General features: G+C 37.2%; 1 protein-coding gene across 6 annotated transcripts in view; it reads left to right on the top strand.

The window, feature by feature from the left end:
• LOC105209512 (uncharacterized) overlaps window positions 1-20529 on the top strand; it is an 85027-nt gene extending 64498 nt beyond the window's left edge. For 3 of the 6 annotated variants that reach the window (XM_011179929.3, XM_054225746.1, XM_054225747.1), the window contains 4 exons: window positions 12561-12683; window positions 14886-17094; window positions 18739-19156; window positions 19673-20528. In XM_011179929.3, the coding sequence (XP_011178231.2) occupies window positions 12561-12683; window positions 14886-17094; window positions 18739-19156; window positions 19673-19811 (2889 nt within the window). In that variant the 3' untranslated portion in view covers window positions 19812-20528. Of the gene's footprint in view, window positions 1-12560; window positions 12684-14885; window positions 17095-18738; window positions 19157-19672 lie in introns of all 6 variants that reach the window. The other 3 variants (XM_054225749.1, XM_054225748.1, XM_029038563.2) reach the window with 2 other exon arrangements.
• Window positions 20530-21743: the final 1214 nt, after the last annotated feature.

Raw genomic sequence — 21743 nt, forward strand, 5'->3', positions numbered from 1 at the left:
TAACTCAGTGTCGAAATCATATTAAAACAATTGAAAATAGTACACAACCAACTTAAAACGGTAAAATTCAAAATTTCCATAGAAACAAGTCTTCACGGATTTTAGTGAAACAAATTTCAAATGAATTAAGAGTGCATAACAACCTAGGAAAAGGTGATGCGTCTATTATTCGGAATCACCAAAGATCAAAAAGTTAAACATAACACATCCATCAATAAAATATATATATTTTTTTTATTAATCTTTTAACCGTAATTTTTGATTGTTATTTTATTGTTTTGTGACTAATGACTTTTGAATTTCGGGGATTTTCTCCATGCTGCTGATTTTGTTCGGTGTTTAGTTGTTATTTTTAGGAAGCGTTTCATTTTTTGCGCTTTTGTTGTTATTTAGTGCAAAATTTTTAATTTTGTTAAATTGAAAAACGCAGTCAAATGTATAATATTTGAAAATTAAAAAAAAAAAAAATTATTATAGTCGCTTGCTGTAAAGGTAGGTCATTAGACACCGCCATACATACAGTGGTTACTTGGATAGAAAAGTCTATCGCACACAATGACTTTGCCGTTGGAACCTTTCTCGATATCGAGGGGGCTTTCAATAATGTACTGCCGGATGCGATAATTGGAGCTTTGAATAGGTTCGGGGTTGAATCCAACCTTAAGCATCTTGTCCTCAGTCTTCTCTGCAATAAAACGATCGTGGCGGATTGGGGTAGCGCGCGTGTGCATCGTGCTGTTAACAGGGGAACCCCCCAAGGAGCAGTAAGGTGGTTTTCTGGCTATATGAAACTATAGTAAATGTTCAACGAGCGACACCAACATTGGCACTTAACATGGAGTTGGCGAAAAAGGTTGGCGGAGGAGTTTACTGTCGGGAGCTGTCGGATATATTTCTTCGAAGCGCACCAACCTTTAGGGAGATGACGATCCATTCGGATAGTAGAGCGGCGATACTAGCCCTGAGTTCACTGACCATGCGCTCAAGGTTGGCTAAGGAATGCCTATCCTTACTGTCGGTGGCATCGTTATACTTTTCAATTAGATTAGTCTGTGTTCCTGGCGACTGCGGAATCGTGGGGAATTGTAAGCCTGATGAGCTTGCAAGGTCAGGAACGACGAACTCACTATTAGAAGCATGGAAGCATGTAGGAGTAATGGACAGATGGGCCTCGACTGAGCTGGGTAGGAGCTGGTCAGTTACCAACACATGCGTAGTCGCAATATCCTTCTGGCCTAAGGTAAGCCGCGGTAGGTCTACCGAACTTTTCGCCTTCAGTAAACCTTACATCTCCTTAGTCTTAGGGGTTCTCACTGGCCATTGTGCCATCGGGATCCACGCTGTAAGGTTAAAAATCTTACCAGACGCTAGCTGTAGAAGGAGGATGAGGAGGACTCGGTTCATCACTTTCTTCTGGAATGTCTCGCCTTTGCGAGATCAATAACGAGATTTCTTCGATCTCACTTTTTCGAGCAGGCTCTCGAAATAGTGAATATTGAAGTTAAAAATTTCTGCAGATTTGTAGCAGATTCAGAGCTTTGTCGACTCCTAATTGTTCATCTAGGGGGGATACAGGCTTCCCTTTGGGAAACAGCCTTACAACCTTACATAGTTGTTGTACCAACTGCCAGTTGTTGGTATCAATTTATCCCTTTGCAATTGTCGTTGCAACATACTTCTAAGGCAGTACTGTATAATATCCTAAGAAATCCATGTCGTATAAGTAATATTGTACCGCTAATTATTATCGGGATCAAATTATTGTGCCGGGTAATGAACTAAGGCACTCATGTATATCGTTATTAATATGTTTTTAATTGTTGCCAAATAATAAGTTTTAAGCCTGGAAGATTAGTCCACAGTACTGCATGTGCCTTAACACGGTTTTAGAGTCTACTTCTAACTTTTTGGTACTCAATATTTTCTATTGAACAGAAAATTGTGGAAAATATTATTTTTTAGCAATTTAAGTCTGATTTGATATCATTTGAAAAATGCTTCGAACCTTCATATGGGAGAAAAATTACACTTTTTTATTAAAATTACTGTTTTTAAATTTGTAATATCTAACAGTACTATAAATTCCAGCAAAATTTACATACATATTTTTAACTTTTAAAACGAGCACACGCTCTGCTGAATTAACGTTAAGCACTTTCTTAATTCATATGTGTAAACATAGAAAAGCACTTGCTTACTTTATTTGTTATTATTGTACTATTTCATTTTTTTTTTTTTGTGGCCTAATATGGCCACTAGATACAATTGTGTGTAAGCCATTACTTTTTTGATTAACAAGTGCCGCAATGCGTGTTGTTGTATTTCGCTCTTTTTATTTTTATTTGTTTTTCTCCTGTTATTACTTTCGTTTTGTTATTATTTTTTATTTCTTTTACTCGTTGAGGGCAATTCACACGCGTCATTTGGTGGTTCATACTGCAAAGGTGTATTTTTAGCATTTGAGAGTTTTTGTCAACAAAACATACTTTTATTTAGCGAATTTATGGCTCTCATTAATTCATTTGAGTTTTGAGCCAATCGTACACAATTACACATGCATATATATCGTCCATATTATTATAAAGTGCGTTGTAATTAGACGCCACATTTCTTTTTGTGATTCATATGCAGCGCATGTAGAGGCCAGCAATTGCATTTGATTTGTTGTTTACGTTTTTGTTTTGATTTTTGTAAACAAATGAGAAATGACTTTATAATATGCATAATTTATTGGCAATCGGATATTCTGGCTTGCATTCAAGATGAATTTATTTTTGGAACACTGTTTCTTATTATATCGTGAAGTGGCTGACTCATATTTGTTATGAAATGTGAGAAATGCTTTTTGATTAAAAAAATGTATTTTGAGAAAATATTATTTTTGATTGCTTTATTATTTTTTTTTTATTAATATTTTGGACAAAATTAAAATTATTTCATTAACAAATAATCACCTTGTTTAAATGTTTTCGTTCTATTTTAGCTACTCAAAAAACTTGGAAGCTTTTATATAGTTATCTCTACCGTTATGCGAAGTCACGTGGCGCGTTTTCATTTTCTTAACGCATAATTGCTCATCTTTATGTGCAAAACACAAATATTTACCGTCACATAAGGCATCGCCGTTTTTGCGCCTTATCTACGTACTCCATTCACACCAAAGCGGAAATATTTAGCAAATATTTTTATTTGCGAGCTATCTATGTATTTTGTTTATATTTTATCAAAGTTAATACCAATAGGTACTGCGGGAAAATACTTTCTTTCACCAATTTGAGAAATTTTGCAGACAATAATTACCACTTTTCTATGAAATCTCCTTTTTCGAACAAGTTAACTGGCAAAGATAATTACTTAGCTTCGTGAGTTAAATTGGATATTTGGGATTACTTTTGAATAGCACTATACAGAACTCGGCTGGGTGTTGCACAAAACATTTATTTCTTATATATTGAGTCATAAGAAAATAAAGTAATTTCTACGTTTTTCGAAATAAGTCTCCAAAATCGAAATATTTGCCTTCGAAATTAATGTAATGCAAAAACAATATTATTAATTATATAATTTACTTTCTAAGAAATCAAAAATTTGTGCAATTTATGTGCATGAACTTTTTGCAAAAAAAAATTAAAGATTACAAAATTGTAAAATATTTCTGAGTATGCAGGTTTGTTATTATTAATCTATACGATATAAAAAACAAAAAATTAACAAATTTCAAAATATTTTTTAAACTATAAAACAAAATTGAAGTTTAGGCTAATGGTAAATATTTATATGTGCATTTTACTATTTTTACCAGTAAAGCCTATACATTTGAGTTTAACTGAAAGAAATGTTTATTTTAATAGTCAGTAGAATTGTCCTTATATTTTAAAACTAAATTAAGCCGCTTAATCAGAGAATTAACTACTGACTGTAGAATAGTTATGTAAATATTGGCAAATTCTTGCTTTATGGCTAATTTAAGGTGACGTACTGTCTCAAACTGCTTTCCGTTTTGGAAAACATGAGCAGAGAGGTTCCCCCAGAGATCCTCAATAGGAATTAGGTTCGAACTCAATGCTGCACATTGTAATACCGGAATTTCCCGGTCGTTAAAGATGTTCTTCGTGTGAATTGAAGCATTATCCTTTCGATATGTCCAGTTATATGCCATAAATATTGCCAGCAAATTTTATTAACTCGCTGTCCAAAAGATCTACATTGATATTAGCATTCATTTGAGTGAATATAAAACATGTAGATAGCTTTCCACTGCAGCCCATGAAATCAAGGTACCGCTTCCAAAACATCGCTTTTAGCAGGACCGTCGTTCCTGGTGCGATTCCCTCCAATATTTCTTGCAATGACCTGGGCCGACCAAATTTAATTTTTTTTTCGTCACTAAAGACTGTATTCTATCGCTCATCGGCACAGAATTGGTATTTATTTGCAAACCTCAAATGTGCTTTATTGTGTCTTTCTTTAGCGTTGGTTTAGGTACCATGGAGGTGTGTTTCAGAAACTGATTTTTATGTATAATTGTAAAAATTATATTTATTGTGATTTTCTGTCTTAACTAAGTCCATATTTGATCGCTGCTTATCAAGTCCGCAACTACTAGCCGTCGAATCATCCTCTCGCACCGGTCATCAATGTTGTTTTTCTTCCGCTGCGTCGTACTATACCATATTATACCATTTTGTTATACCATTTTCAGAAATTATGAGATACAGTTCCGATGTCGCTTTGGTCTAGAGCCATTTTGGAACCGCTTGGATGCATTCCTATGCATTCCTATTACTTGTTCCTCGGCTGATAAACTAGTACCACGAGGCATTTTAGGCTTAAAGTTAAATAAATGTAATCAAAGTTTTAACAATTCATTAAGTTAATGCACCTACAATAATTTTGAAAACAAATTTTTGCAAAAAAAGTTTTTGCTGCGACACTATCAGTAAGAAAGATCCACTAAACTGATTTTGCACATATAAATATTTACTATGCAATACCCAATTCACAAGCACATTCTTAATGAAACTGTACAACGAACGAGAAAAGTATGAAATAATTTTCGTTGCATAGTAACGGTAACATATCAACCTTTTATTCCACATTTACCGAAATCCAAAAAAAATAACAGTGAATAAGAAATATAAACAAAAGCCGAAATGCACATATAATTATTTGACTGGGGTATAATCTAATCTACCTTAGGTCATGCTTATATGCCAGTAACTAGGAGAGGTCAAAGTTTGATCGTTATATTTCCAAAAATACAGGTCCAATTTGTGAAAAGACAAATATGTGAATATGATAATCCGACCTATGTATGTATGTATATGTATTTGTTGAATTTCTGTATAGACCTTTCACCAAAAAAAGTTTAAGAAGATCTTACTTTGACGCCTTGAAGCACCTGTCACCTAACTTCGAAAAATTGAAAAAATACTTTTTTACTTATACACTTTTTTACTTTTACTGGTACACAAAAAACGTAGATTTGGCCATATCTAATGTAAGGGCCCTTAATTTTTCTTCATCTCAAAATATTTATTTCAAAGTAATCATCTTCTAAGAAAAAAATTTAATAACGAAAGAAAATATCCGAATATATTTTTATTCACTACTTTTGCACTATAATAAAGAAAATTTATAAATAAAATACTATTGTTGTGTACATTAAAAAAAATGTTTACAATAATATATGGCGTGTTAGAAGTAATTAACAAATTGCACAATTAATGAGTTCGAAAAATGTCAGACAAGTAAAATATTTCACAACAGATAAAAATAACAACGACAATCTTAAATAAATATGTGCAGTTATCTTGCTGCAATATCAGCTTGCATGCCTATATACTTATGTATACATATATGTGAACTTGGAACGAAGCGAGTTGTTTTCGAAATTCTAAAAGGGTTTACTTAACACAAATGAGCAAATATTGTCGTAATCTATATCATATATATAGGTAAATATAAATATAAGGGCTTTATTCTTAATTGAATTGATTCTAGAGTCGTTTAAGGAAAGTGTATAATTAGCAAATACTTGTCGTGCCGGCCTACACTGACTTTGAACAAAAAACTTAATGTTAATCTACTATACATTATATATGACAAAGCTTTCTGAAACTATTTCATTTATTAAAGCCAGTCTCCGGATGTCAAACAAAATCGAAAACACCTGTGTAGATTTTAGATGTTTATGTGTCATATGACAATATAAGCTTTGATGTCATCAACATTTCTGTTTCGTTAAATTTTCCGAGTTCATTTTGTTGCATTAACAAAAGTGTATTTAACGACACTTACTAAGTGTTTAACTAGATTTTAATGGCATTATGTTTGTATATTAGCTTAAGTAAATGCTTTTCAAATAACGCTGTTTCTAAGAGGGACTATTTTACGACAAATCGAAGAGGCTTCAGAAAAGTGTCCAGCATTTAAATGGCACACAAATTATCGGAAATATTTGTTCTTTTGGAATAGTTTTTCTATACTTCTGTCTCGGGGATATAGGGACTAAAATAAATTAATTATGAAGAAATGCGTAAATGTAATTCAATGTAAATTCGACAAACAAACTGATCAGTCTGAAAACTGTAAAACTGATAAATATATAATATCATACAAATATGTATATGTGCATTTTTGATATTGTTTATATTTCTTATTCACTGTTATTTTTTGAATTTCGGTAAATCTAGAATAAAAGGTTGATATGTTGCCGTTACTATGCAACGAAAACTCGTTCATACTTTTCCCGTTCGCTGTACCGTTACATTAAGAATATACTTGTAAATTAGGTATTGTGTAGTAAATATTTATATGTGCAAAATCAGTTTAGCTTAACTTTCTTGCTGATAGTGTTGCGACAAAATCTTTTTCGTTAAAATTGGTTTGCAAAATTATTGTAGGTGTATTGGTTTAATTAATTATTAAAGAGTTAAGCAGATTCATTTAACTTTAAGCCCAAAATGACTCGTGGTACGAGCTTGTTAGCCAAGGAACAATCATAGAAAAAAAACAGGTTCCAAAATGCGTCTAGACTAAAGCAATATCGAAAATGTATATCAAAACATCTTAAAAACCCCATTAATTATGGTACAGTGCGACGCAGCGGATTCATTGAGGATCGGTGCAAAAGGATGATGAGACGGCTAGCAGTTGCGGACTTGATGATTCTACTGTCATTAGTTAATTCTCTCTGATTAAGTGGCTTAATTCAGCTTTAAAATGTAAGGGCCAATTCCTGACTATTAAAATAAACATTTCTTTCAGATAAACTCAAATGTATAAGATTTACTGGTAAAAATAGTAAAATGCACATATAAATATTTACTGTATGTCTCAAATTAAATTATGTTTTATACTTTAAAACAAAATTTTAATTTTTTAATGTTCTGTTTTTTTATATCATATATAATCGTAATAACAAACATTTCGCAATTTTTATACCCTGAAAAGGGTATAATAAGTTTGCCACGAAGTTTGTAACACCCAGAAGGACGCGTCGGAGGCCCTATAAAGTATATCAGTATGTTGAACTGGGTCGATTTAGCCATGTCCGTCTGTCTGTCTGTCTGTATGTTGTATGGAAAACTTCCGCATTTTACTACATATCATCACGAAATTTGGTGTGAGTTATTGTTCATAGAATCTTTAATCTTTTTTAATCTCCGAAAAAATTGTTCAGATCGGTTCACTATAGCATATAGCTGCCATACAAACCGAACGATCGGAATCAATGGCTTGTATGGAAAATTTTCGCATTTGACGTGGTATATTCACGTAATTTGACATGGATTACTGCTTAAGGTAATAATATAATCTCCGAAGAAATTTTTTAGATCGGTTAACTATATAACCTTAATATTTCTAGCAAACAACCCGGCTAAAAAGAATTAGTAAAATGTTTTCTTTTTTTATAAAAGAAATGTACCTGTGAAGAGTATAATAGCTTCGGTACAGCCGAAGTTAACGTTTTTTCTTGTCTAATCTTTTAGTTTTTTTGCAAAAAGTTCATGCACATATAATTATTTGTATGAGGTATATGTATTCGTTAGAGAGTAATACTACAGCACACCTCAAAAGCAGAGTAAGCGTTAAAAGAAAAAACATTAATACATCTACCCACAAAATAGTTCAATCTTTAATGGACAGATAATGATATTGTTGGGGTTATAAGACCAAAGGAGATTTAAGAAGGGCTTAAGATATTTTTTATAGATGAACTTCGTGTACTTGCCTTTAGTAGTTGAAGCGTGATCCCCATTTTTAACTTTAACCCCATACATATTCTTAACTAATTCCATGAAAATATATCTCACGTCATTTTTGGGTTTCCTGATACAGTGCTTTTCTGCCGTTCTGACTATCAAAAGATATAAACCCTCAAAACCTTACAAGTTCAAAATGCATCTTAAAGTCATTTCCGCCTGATTACTGTCGATAAACTTGGACAGCCTTATTATCATTACTGATAAATATGCCTCAGTATTTAAATTTTATATTATTATAAATAACTATTTGTACAAAAATCGATATTAAATCTCATCAACATTATCATCGGAGCATTATAATAACAGCATTTTTATTCAAAGGTCATTTCATAGTATTTTAATGCGTTACGCGTATATTTTCCGCATTGCCAGTGCTTTGAGAATACACTTGTTCAGTCATGTAACGAAACCCACTTGCCACCTTTCACCCGCTCTTGCCTTCAATCGCTTTGAGTACGCACGCTACGCAGCATAGAAGTTGAATGAGCACTTAATCGTAGACAAGGTCAGGTTCAGGGAGCAATTTAGAACCAGTTAGATACTGCACATATCGTTGCATACCCACATGCATACATACATACATGTATACATATATCTCACAAGTACCATATATATCGCGGTATATAAACCAAAAGAATGCGTATAAGCAATAAGCTACAGAATTAAAACAATATTACCAACAAAAGTTTAAAAAAATAATAACAATAACAACAAAGTTATATTCAGTAGCAGCGGAAGCTGTGTAAACCAGCTAACTGGTTTCCAAAGTGTTAAGCATTTAGCTCGATCGAAAAGCTCCCAGTTGAGTGTCTGTATGTAAGTAGCACTCAAGTAAGCTTAATCTAGGCTTAGGCGCTTGGTCGGTAAAGCAGTTGCCTCAATGAGTGTGAGTTCTTTTGAGTAACGAAAAACAGCAGAGTACAGAATGCATTGCTGATTTTACATTTTCTCCCATTGACAGTAAATAAAACGGTAAAAAGCGTTTTAAAGAAGCTTTACCGGCACAATTATGTACCTCTCCTAATTGAAGCGTTGAAACATTCTGCATCCGTGACATATAATTTCAACTGTATTACAAAAACAAAAGCAATAAGTCGTCGTCGGTGCTTCGATTTTCAAGCTTCGAGCTTCGACTATCGATTTTCCATTTTGCGGTTTTGACACCCAACAAATCATTAAGCGTTGCGATCGTCGCTTCCGGACGAACGTGTCAAAGCAGCTGCCCAAATGGTGCACAGCATATATACATTTGTATATATAAAGAATATATCTACGCATACGCATATCTGTTATATGCATAAAACCGCATAAAAGGTCAGCTGTACATACAAACTTATATAGCCGTGTATATATATAAATACTAGTACTGAATTTCGCATTAGGGCTGACTGCTACTGTAGGGCTACATATTACACTTTCTAAGGGTCTCTTGTATATTAGATTTTTTTCCTGCTCTAAGTTCTTCAATAAATCGGAACTATCGTTCTCTTAATTCATCTTAAACATTTCCCTAAAGACATCAGCGCGACAATATAATATATCTAGGGCAATGTCTTACATTTGTAACCAAGTTCTTGAAATTTATTATTCCAAGCAAGGGTGTATGTAACTAAATATTATCTATCCTCGCAATTTTAGCGGCTGTCTTTAAAAATAAGTTCTGTCAAACGAGTATAATTCTTCGAAAAAATTTTAATGAAAATATGTTATGAGGGTTTTTCTGTGCAGCAGGTGGATGTCGGAAAATATTGGCTGGTATATGTAGATACGAGGGCTGCTATATATATTTCTGGCCTAATAATGAAAATAGGAATATTTATCAACGAAAATGGTTTTATTGTTTTTCAAAATATTCTCCATCAAGATTTATACACTTTTGCATGCGCTCAAACCAATTTTCGAAGCACTCTTTTTGAGCCTTTTTTTGAGCGATTGTCAAATTGTGCGGGATCCAACGAGATCAAACCTTTTTTACGGCCAGGTGTTCATGCAATATCGAATGTATGCTGGTGGGAGAAATGCATAGACATGCCTCTATCTGAAGGTATGTTACATGACGGTTTTGCATTATCAGTTCACGTACGGCATCGATGTTTTCTGGCACAACGGCTGTTTTTGGACGACCTTCACGGAATTCGTCTTTGAGCGAGCGTCGGCCACGATTGAATTCGTTGTACCAGTTTTTCACAGTGCTATAAGATGGTGCTTCATAGCCATACAAAGATTTTAGTTCATCGATGCATTCTTGTCGCGATAATCCACGTCGAAAGTTGTGAAAAATGATCGCACGAAAATGTTCACGAGTTAATTCCATTTTTTGGCCGAGATGATTTTTTTAATTCCCTGTTAATTCCCTGATTAAATGACAAAATGTTCTGAGTGATGTTATGCTAAAAAATGTCAAACTTTCCAATGGAAATGTCAGATTGCACCTGGCAACACTTAGTGTTGCCTAGGCCAGAAATATATATAGCAGCCCTCGTATGTATGGTGAGGAAATATTTATATTATATGTGCGGCCGGGGAGTATAGATATGTATACACATGAATTTATGGGTCAACGGATGTACTGTGGGCAACGGAAATGATCATTGATGGTTCTCGAAATGAACACAACACCAATTCAAAATGGATATCAAATATGGGAAACGGAAGTAGGACGCAGGAAGCGGCTATGTCAATTACTGTAATGGTGATTACCGTCACTTTTTTATCCAGTGTACTTCATGTGTAAGGTCAGTTTCTCGCCGCCCTGTGACTTCCTTTATTTTGACTTCCGCTAATTTTTAACTTCCGTTTCCTGTATCCGATGTTCCATATTCGGTTTAAGTTGGTGATAGTTATATTTTCGGTTCTGGTGTCTCACAAATCACAGGTAAGCTGCGCTGCCGAATTAAGCAGAGCATAATTTCATAGCACAATTTCAAATGCATGGATTTCCAAGTTTCCTAGGGATTGGATGACGTGAATCCATCGAAGGCCCTCGATTTTTCATGAAAATGTCGGTGTCCGGTTCGAATGACATGCAGCTCCAGTAAGTACGCTGACTCAAGGTTCCTGGGTGTCATTCGCGCACTCTTTAACCTCCATTAGTTTATATCAATGCAAAAGCTGCTGTACGTCTGCTCGGCGGTTGAGTCCGCTTCGTCGGGAACGAGCGTCGGCTGAATGTCTAGTTTACTTGCAAAAGCACTTTTGCTGCTCTCATCATGCCGCCAATCGCCGATATTAGATTCGCTCAAATTGCGTTTCCCTTAAACATTGGCAACGGCGAATACCGCAGACGATGGAACGATGAGCTGTATGTGTTATTCGACGACATAGACATAGTCCAGCGAATAAAAAAACAGCGGCTACGCTGGCTAGGTCATGTTGTTCGAATGGATGAAAGTGCTCCAGCTCTGAAAGTATTCGAAGCAGTACCCGTTGGTGGAAGCCGAGGAAGAGGGAGACCTCCACTCCGATGGAAGGACCAGGTGGGAAGGGACCTGGCTTCGCTTGGTATAACGAATTGGCGCCAAACTGCCAGAAGCAGGGATGCGTGGCGCGCTGTTTTGGACTCGGCTATAACCGCGTAAGCGTTGTCTACGCCAGTCAAGAAGAAAAATAATTGTGCCCATGGAACCGCTACGGCACCAGTTTTGAATATGGTCAACAGCTTTAATCTCAATGGTTTTCTAAAATATTATTTAGTTTAACTCAAATCCTTCTTATTCCCAAATCAAATATGAAATATTTGTACAACCTACCTAATTCCGCGGTCACAATTGTGCTGACCTAATGCAGGCATAGACTATTTGATGTCTGCACTTTTGTAAGCGTTGTGGTTTTGTTGTATGCTATTGTTGTTGTATTGCTGTCATTGATTTGGTGAATACTGCAACAACCTGCAGTAATTTGACCGCAACGGCAACAACAACAACAGCAGCACAGTATAGAAATAACAAGAGAAACTTGCAGGTAAATAAAACCACAAATTCACTCTCGCTCGTCACAAATGCACGCACACAAACACACATGCAAATGCCAGCCGATATATACAATATATATATATATGTGTGATATCTTTGCCGCTTTGCCTCACATTTAGTTCTATTACTTGATATGCTCATATGTGTGCGTGTTTGTTTGTCTGATTTATGCCGTTCTCTTTCCAACTTGTGCATATGTGAACTTTAATACTATCCCCAGTATGTGTGTGCGTGTGTGTGTGTGCATATGGGTGTTTGTATGCGCGCGTTGTTCGTTTGCAAAATGCGGAAAATACAATTTTTAAAATTCCATTTTTAGGTTAATGGCGAAGACGTGTTGGGGTTGCGCATAACGGATATTGCAAAATTGGTTCAAGCCAAATCAGGACATGTCACGTTGCTGCTCTGGAGCTGTGGTAGTGATTTCAAATGTGACCCGGAGGTAAATTTTGCATTCTGCACATTGCAGCCTCACACACACACACACCTATTCATAAATACACATACATTTATATATTTCCATGTGTGAGATTTGATTTAAGTAAATTATGGCATAGTTTGTGTGGAAATAGTGGCAAAGTGAAAGCGAAAACTGCTTAGTCTATCTTGCAACTGCTCTCATTTCGCCGTTGAAAAGTCATTAGTCTCGTTGTAAGGCAAATTGCTCTCGATATTTGAAAAATGAAATAGAGAAAATAGAATGGCGACTGGAATTTTATTAAATAATTGCTAAAATATTATTTGATGGTAGTGAGAATTTAGTTTATATAACCGTATAAAATATATTTACCTGTAGTCTGTGAAGCGCAAAAGCTTAAAGGTATTAATGTTTCTCTCTATCTCTATTGACGACCTAGATATCGGTTTAAGGCCGACGCACTTCCAAACGTCTTTGAATTTAGATTAAAGTCCTGCTAATTAATCAAATAGAATTCCCTTGCCGAAATTCCGCAGCCTCTTAATTCCAAACCACTTCCACTTTGCCCTATGGCATTCTACTAAAGGAGTTGTTCTATAGCCTTAGGCTATGGTTGGTACGAACCCGAGAGTAACTTGAAGCAGCCAACTCAAAATATCAGTTAGACGCTCCGAGTCAAGCCTTGACCCATATTCGAACTTAGTACTTATACTATTATTTTAATTAGAGGCGTTCTCAAACCATTCAGTAACCGCCGCAAATAAAAAAAATAATTATCTGAAATTATGATTTCACTCATTTTTGGCACGTAGACATATTATTAGAAGAAAAATATTCCCTCTGAATTTCTTCAGAATATCTGACAGACTTACCTATATTTTCGGTAAAAAATTTGTTAGAAGCACTGAGGTCCTTATATTCGATATATAGGGTCTTGAAAACTTATGGACCGATTTCAGCAAATTTTTAAAAGTGCGATGACACTCTTAAATGTGCGGTATTTATCCAAAGTATTGTAAAGTAAACGATTCAGATCGTCTTCAAAGTTCTGTTATATGCGAAGTAGGTGTGGTTGTGAACCGATTTGGACAACATATCATTGGAAGGCCTGGAAGATATTATGAACCGAATTTCATTGAAATTGTCGTGCAGTTTCGGAGATATGAATTTTGACCCATAAGTGGGCGGAACCACGCCCATTTAAAAGTTTGTAAACCATTTTGAGTGCAGCTCTTCTGTACCATCTTTATAATGAAATTTAAGGTTCCTTGTGGTTTTCCTTACTGCTTTAAAACATTTTTAGTAGTTTTCAACATAATCATTGTACGGGATGTGGGCGTGGTTATAATCCGATGTCCTCCTTTTTTAGACTGTATAAGGTAGTACCTAAAAGAAAAAGAAACTAGAAAGTTTCCTTAATATAGCTTTAGTAGTTTACGAGATGTGTACAAAAACTTAGTAAAGGTCGGGGCCACGCCAAAAAAATTCCCCAAAAAATTTACATCCACATATCCCCCTTCACAGTGCGATCCTTCATACCAAATTTTACTTTCATAGCTTAATTCATAGTTCTTAATATGTTTTCAGTTATTGCTATTTAGCGGGCGTGGCAGTGGTCCGATTACGCCCATTTTCGAACTCAAAATACTTTTTGTGATATCTCATCAAGATATCTCAATTTTTACTCAACTTACAGCTTGCACGGACAGGCGGACAGACAGACATCCAGATTTTGAACTTTACTCGTCACCCTGATCATTTTGATTTATATAATCCCATATCTCTGTCTCTTTAAATTTTAGGACTTATATCCAATCGTTATGTGAACAAAACTATAATACTCTCTTTATAGTATAAGAATTCAGAGGTGTCTTTGAAAACAAATTTTACTGAAAACTCGCTCCTAACGGTATTTAACATTTATTCACTCTCTTATTCGTCTCAGACATTAATTGTAACTTTATCAGATTAGATAAACTCCCTAATCGCTAAAGATTTTTACTTGTTTCAAACGAAGATTTAAAAAGAACTTTATCTGACGCAATCAACAAATACTGCACGATAATTAATGACCAGTCGAAAACAACGCAATTCCACTCAGCATTCAATCACTTCATCGACTTTCAATCATTCATTCGAACTTCCTCACTTACATTATAGATAATTGCAATTTTTTACAATTTTTCAACACGCGCTCCCACTCCTGGTCACTTTCCCCACACTCAGAGTATTTGCTGTGCACCAATGCCACGCACACTGCAGCGACTCGCCACCATCGTACAATCCATATTGGGCATAATCGAGTGTCCCGTCTGTTTGGACACCATCACACCGCCGGTAATGCAATGCCAAAACGGTCACTTGCTCTGTCTCAACTGTCGCATACGCGCCGAACGTTGTCCCGTCTGTCGGGACCGCTACACGCCGCAGCGCGCTTTAATTGCCGAGCAAATCTACGCAGCTATCACGAGTGCATACAATTTGTGTAGCGGCAATGAAGACAAATTACGCCAGAAGTTATACGGACCGGGTGTAAAATGTGGAGCAAAAGTGCTGACTAGACGTGGGCGACGCGCCGAGGCAGCCAAACAAACGATTGATGACTCCGATGCGCAAACGGAAGTTAGAAAAGCGAATGTCTACACAAGGCGGAGTTGGCTGAGAGCGACACAGTCGAACGGTGCGCCGGGTGCTAGTCAACATGTGGCACCCGGTGGTGGGCAACCGGGACATTTTAGCTTTACAAATGAAACAGACACCGCACCGAAGGTGGATATCGAGCTGGCAGACACAGCTGCGGCAGCAACGGAAACGTGTGCGACGAAGCGTGCGAGTAAAAGAAAAAAGATTCTAATGAAATTATGGCATGGCAGTGCCACATCCACATCTATGGAGAATCTCTCAACAAGTGTTGCAGCTACAAGTGGACAGCTGAATGGCAAAGTTATTGGTATGAGCAGCATTGATAATGGATTGACGACGTCTGCTGGTGCAACGACCCCAGCAGCAGCGACGCAAATTCATGATGAACCCGCCGCCGCGCGTCTCCATCAGCCACTGCAATCCATTTCGAATCGATTTGTGCGAAATGCCAGCAGCGATGTGGAAGCGGTGATGAAAAATTCACAAAACCACTCGACTTTGAGTGACAACAATGGCGGCGGCGGCGACAGCGTCGGCACATGTGAGGCGGTGGAAGCCACAGCAGCCGAAATGAAAACTTCGGTATTGTTGATGTGTACGCAACAGCAAAACGAGACGAGGACGATGACAATGCCATTGAATTGTGTGACAACAAGAAAAACAAATTTAAATGCGACTACAACAACAAATGAGCTGATGCAGGTAAAAGCCGTGTCAAAGCATTTCACGGCAACAGCAACACTGACTACAAATGACTCCGCACCAGCATGCGAAAACCACCAGCCAGAAGCCGAAGAAGAAGAAGAAGTAGTTAAAGAATGGATAAATGGAAAAATATCGCCGAAGCAACGGCACGTTCAACCGCATTCGCAATTGAGTACGTGGGCGCAGCAGCCGCAGCACCAAAATCAGCAACAGCAGCTCTCAACTGCCAACAGTACAAGTGACAGCCAGTCAACGGAGCCACCACCCGTCAACGCCATCGCCGTGGAACGCTGTCCGTCCATGCAGCGAAGTCAACCGTCGTCTCAAAGCATATTTAATGACTACAAAAACAACGAACAGCATGAAAACTGCAATTGTCCGTCATCCACGTTGCTCTACGTGGACAGACGACGTCCCGCCAGTCGCACGCTGAGTTCTTCCACTGAATATTTAAATAAATTCTGCCAGCCAGCAGCAACAGATGCAACACCGCACACACCTGTCGATATGAAGCAATGCTGCGTTGACTATGGTGCAGGCAGCAGGAAAACCTCCAACTCCAACAAGAGCTGTGGCAGCAGCAGCGACATCGCTGCCTCAGCACATGCAATTCTAACACCTGCATCATCGCTCTCGTCTGGTGTGTTCTCCACTTCAGTGGATCCAAACGATTTGGCTGCGTCAATTGTAGCATGCCATGCACCGCCTGATGACGCCGCAGAAATTACGGCCATTACGGCGCACAAAAATGCGTTGTTATCGCCAGTGGACAGCTTGGGGCAGTCATCATCAATAACTTCGTCATTGCGTTCTTTATCGTCTTTGGCGTCATCGTGCTTTTCATCCACAACATCGGATGAAGCGCAGCTTCCCTTAACGGCGGCTGCATGCACTGAAGATTGTCCATCTAGCGCCGTCCTTAATTCCATCGTCATTTCTTCTGACCAACCGTCTTCGGCGGCAACAAAAGTCGCGCCATCGGTAACGCATTTGTCCAACGTGGAACCCTTTGGAACATTTGTATGCCAGCAGTTTGGCGAAGCTGCGTTGCCTTGTCCCTGCGATGGCTGCGACGAGAGATTCAAAGGTGAGTAGAGTGTTGAAAGTTGTCGAAGAAAAAGATTTTTTATTTACATATATTATCTATGGGAAAACAGCAGTAGACACGAAAAACAATCACTGATAATGAGAATCATCGGGTTAAAATTTTCGATAAAATGTATAAAATCTTCTTCAAAGACTTTACTTCAAGCCAAGTTCATAATTTTTTTTTTAATCCTCTTTCATATACTTAAACTCACCGATATTAACCAGAAGGATCGACAAAATAACATTCGGGATCGGGGAAAGCTCGATTTAGATACTTACCCTGTGTTCGAAATGATATTATCTATATCTACAGTCTACGAAATGGCTTAAGTTCGGCTTTCAGGTCACTTGAGTATATTCCATTCATAACCTTTGACCTTAAAGTTGTAGAGAATATTTTAGCTTTGCCTGTAAGATACTGTAAGTTCGTGTTCTGGAAATGATACATCGGAACATATTTCCTTATAAAGGGGTTTTCAATAAGGACGCTACAAAAGTTTAAATAAAACAAAAAAGGTTTGGGATATCAATGATATTCTTTATTATGGTGAAAGTACATTTGATGCCATTATGTATGGAACTCGATTTCTTTTGCATGGCCATTCGCTGCGTGACTTGTGGCGCCGTCCTGTTGGAACCACATATTTACCAAGTCCGCAACAAAAATATTCTCATTCAGAGTAACGTGCCGGTCTTGATCGTCACGGAAGAAGTACAGCCCAATAACGCCGCAGGCCCATAAACCGCACCAAACCGTAATTTTTTCGGTATTCAATGATGACTCATGGACTCATTGAGTACGTGTTGATTGCTGCCTGACCAATAACGCATATTTTGCTTCCTGACAGAGCTATTCAGACAGAAATGAGCCTCAACGCTACGTAGGACGTAGCGCTCTTCAACCATTGACTTCAATTTCGTAAGTAAATTTTAATAATTTCGACTCGTTGTTGGATCGTATATCTTTTCATGATGAATTGGCAAACCTCACTGAAAAGAAATGTCAAACAATATGACGTCGTTAGTAGACCTATCAGTCTACTTTTGTAGCTTCCCTATTGAAAATCCCTTTACATGTAAAGCGATGATGTTCTCTTCAAAAAGGTGTTCTATGTAGTCTCTACTCGTTAAATGTTAAGTCTTTCAATTATACAGAAGTGGAAGTTGACTTAGAGCTTAGCTTCTTTCAAACCAAATCAAAGTTTAATATGATCGGTACAAAATACCGCAGCTGTTAATTCGATTTATGAGGATGTGGACTAATTGTTAATTTGAATACCACTACAGTTGGGACATTCAATACCTGGAGCATACGTGGCATCGAATGTGTTCCTAAAGGTTAATGAAGAGCTTTATAAGAATGAAACTAGCCATCGTTCCATGTTATTTAATTTAACCCCTTTTTAGTGGAAGTGGACTTAAGATATCAATAATAGATAATTTTTTTTTTTAATAAAAAATTTTACAATTGGATCCAAGCTAGTATATATGTATATTTGAGGCATCATCGTACATTTCATCAATGAAATTTTACATTAAATTTTTACTTTAAAATTTTCACCACATTTTCGAACTTTTCTTTAAAAACTGCTTTCCTTTTCATTTGAATTTTGAATTTCTTCACTTACTGCCGCGCTCGCAGCCTCATCACATTTACAGCGGCACATCAAAGTGGTGCATCGCCTGCCGATACTGAGCTTTGTTGTTGATGAGCGCGCACTCAGCGCTGTGCCGTTGCGACAGCTGTTGGCGGATGCGGTGCTCATATTGGAAGCGCGCACAAGCGAAAGTACAAACAGCAACAACGCCAAAAACAACAGTAACGATAACGAGAACCACTGCAATGAGGACAATGTGCTCAGTGATGCGTGGCGAGGAGTGGGCCAGAAGGACAATGCGGATTGCGTAGGCGAATTAAACGCCGTGGACAACATGGATGTGCAGGATGTGCACAAAGCAAGGCCAGATATGCAAGGAAGCCGAGAGGATGTGTACTCGAAGGATATTGAGAAGCAACTGGAGCAAACTAGAGAATGTTGGATTAGAATAAAAGCGCACGAGTAAGTAGACGAGTGCATCTAACGGCACTTGCAAATATGTGTTTACGAGTGTGTATGTGTGAGTGCGTGTGCCGAGTGAGCCTCTTATGTGATGGCAAAGCTTTTGTGTTCCTCATTGAAGCGGCTGAAATGCAAAAAAGAGAGAAAATATTAGAATGTGAGCAGAAAAACCGCCATTTCAGCGAATTCCTTTATGGCAAAAGGCCAAACGCGCCTGTTGAGATGTGTCAAAGTAAAAGGGGAGAGATGTAAAAAGAATTCTTACAAGTGCATGCCACAGCTACTGAACTTGCATAATTTCCTAAGCGCTTTAACCCGAACAGTGGCGAGGTCAAACTTTCAAGAGCTAACATTTATTCAAAAAGCTCTAAAATCTAATTGATAAAAGAAAATTAATAAAAAAAAAACATTTCTAAAAGCTTACAATTACGAAATCATTATAAAATCACGTCACAATTTGGTCCACCAAAATTTAATAAACAAATTTTTTTATAAAAAATTTCACCACTCTTCCAGCGATTGCATTCACACGACAGCGTTGTTGCAACCAACCGCAGCGGAAAGTGCTGCTGATTATGTGCTGAAAATGCGATTAAGTTGTATTGGTGACACGACACCGACTGCAAAAGGACCAATAGCGGCCAACGAGCTGTAACTGGTGTGTTGGTCGCCATTGGCGGTGCCTGTCAAAGCACAGCGCGTTCAGTGGGCTACACTGCGGCCAAGCTGAAAGCAACCACAACAGAACACAGCAGCCGCTCCAACGAATAGCAATAACAATAACAATGGACGGCATTAGCTTGCAGCAGCAACGACGGCCTGCAAACAGCACAACAACACAAACAAAACAACTGACTATTAGAGCCACCAGCACTTTGGCCACAGCTTAATACCACATCAGCGACAGGCAATGTTACTATACCAACAACAAAGCTAACAACAAAACAAGTGGGGCACATTCTATATGACAGCAAAGTTGTAAGGCGTTAAAGTGATTATATTGGCAAAAGTTAAAAAGGAAAAACAACAATAACACTATATTTTCTAAAGTGCCAGCGCATTTGGCCTTTACATAAGTATTTATAACCACATATACTATAAGGAGTACTTAGCAATAAATATTGTTATGTATATAGCCAACACTTGACAATAATCATTAAGTATGCATAAGTAAAACATAAATAAATATCGATATAATAAAAATTAAAAAATGCAACAGAAGTAGAGTTTTGTTCACCAAACGTTTAATAAATACAGAAGTTATGAATGAGATTCGGTTTATGAAGTACTTGTCATGTCATATCTCACCAACTAATCAATAAAATTCAGTTTATAATCGTTCCTATTAGCTTTATGTTACAGTTGAAAATGGGTGAAATCGAACTACGACCACTCCTACTCCCATATGAAACAATGTTTAATTCATTTTCCATTAATTTATTTCACTTTTAATATAAAGGGGTTTTCTGCGCTAATTAAAACAAAAACGGCCACCACGGACACGCCTGCAGAAGTTCAGATCCTGAACCCAATTTTCGACAGTGTTCAAGCATAAATCGGTCGATACTGGTGAAATTTCACGTTCGATATTCATACGAAGTTCATCAATTGTCGCTGGCTTATTGGTATTGACGTAGCCCCATATAAAATAGTCTAACGGCTTCAAATCCTACGACCGAGGCGGCCAATTGACTGCGCCATTTCGTGAGATAACATGTTTACCAAACTTGGTTTTCAATAAATCAATTGTGACATTCGCTGTGTGGCTTGTGGCGCCGTCCTGTGAAACTTCATATTGTCCAAGTCCATATCATCCAATTCAGACCATCGGTTATCATTGAGCGGCAGCAATTTCCATTCACAGTAACGTGGCGGTCTTCATCATCACGGAAAAAGTACGGGCCAATGACGCCGCCGGCCCATAAACTGCACCAAACCGTAATTTTTTAGGGAACTAATAGTGACTCATGAAGTACGTGTGGATTGCTGCCTAACCAATAACGCATATTTTGCTTACTGACAAAGCTATTCAAACTGGAATGAGCCTCATTGCTACGAAGGGTGTAGAGCTCTTAAAGTTAAGGCCACTGAATAATTTTTACTCATTGTTGGATCGTATATATTTCCATGATGAAATGAAATGACAAACCTTACTAACCTTAACGTCAATAGAGCGATGAACATTTATAGCGTCGTTTTCGGTCTCTACTTTTGTGGCGACTCTTTTGAAAAACCTTTTATAACTCAAACACCAAATAAGATATCAACATAAAACGTTGCGTAAATAGTGGCTTCAAGGTGTGTCTCTGCTTTCCAACAAATGGTCAAATTCTGAGTATAATTTTCCATGCTCCCAGATATCAAATATGACGGCCTCAGTGCCTATGTCTGATTTAATAGCGAAAATATCTACCAAATTATAGGATAATGTGGTCTAGTGCCAAATATGGATATCGGTCCATATATCCGCTGTAGTGATTTTCGACGTTATACTTGACCTTCTCCGACCGATATATACGGTTAATAGTGTAATATTTTAATAAAATAGGTTACTTGACCTCAATATGGCTGGTATTTAAATATGAGT

Source organism: Zeugodacus cucurbitae, chromosome 2 (genome assembly GCF_028554725.1).
Source record: "Zeugodacus cucurbitae isolate PBARC_wt_2022May chromosome 2, idZeuCucr1.2, whole genome shotgun sequence".
Taxonomy (NCBI): domain Eukaryota; kingdom Metazoa; phylum Arthropoda; class Insecta; order Diptera; family Tephritidae; genus Zeugodacus; species Zeugodacus cucurbitae.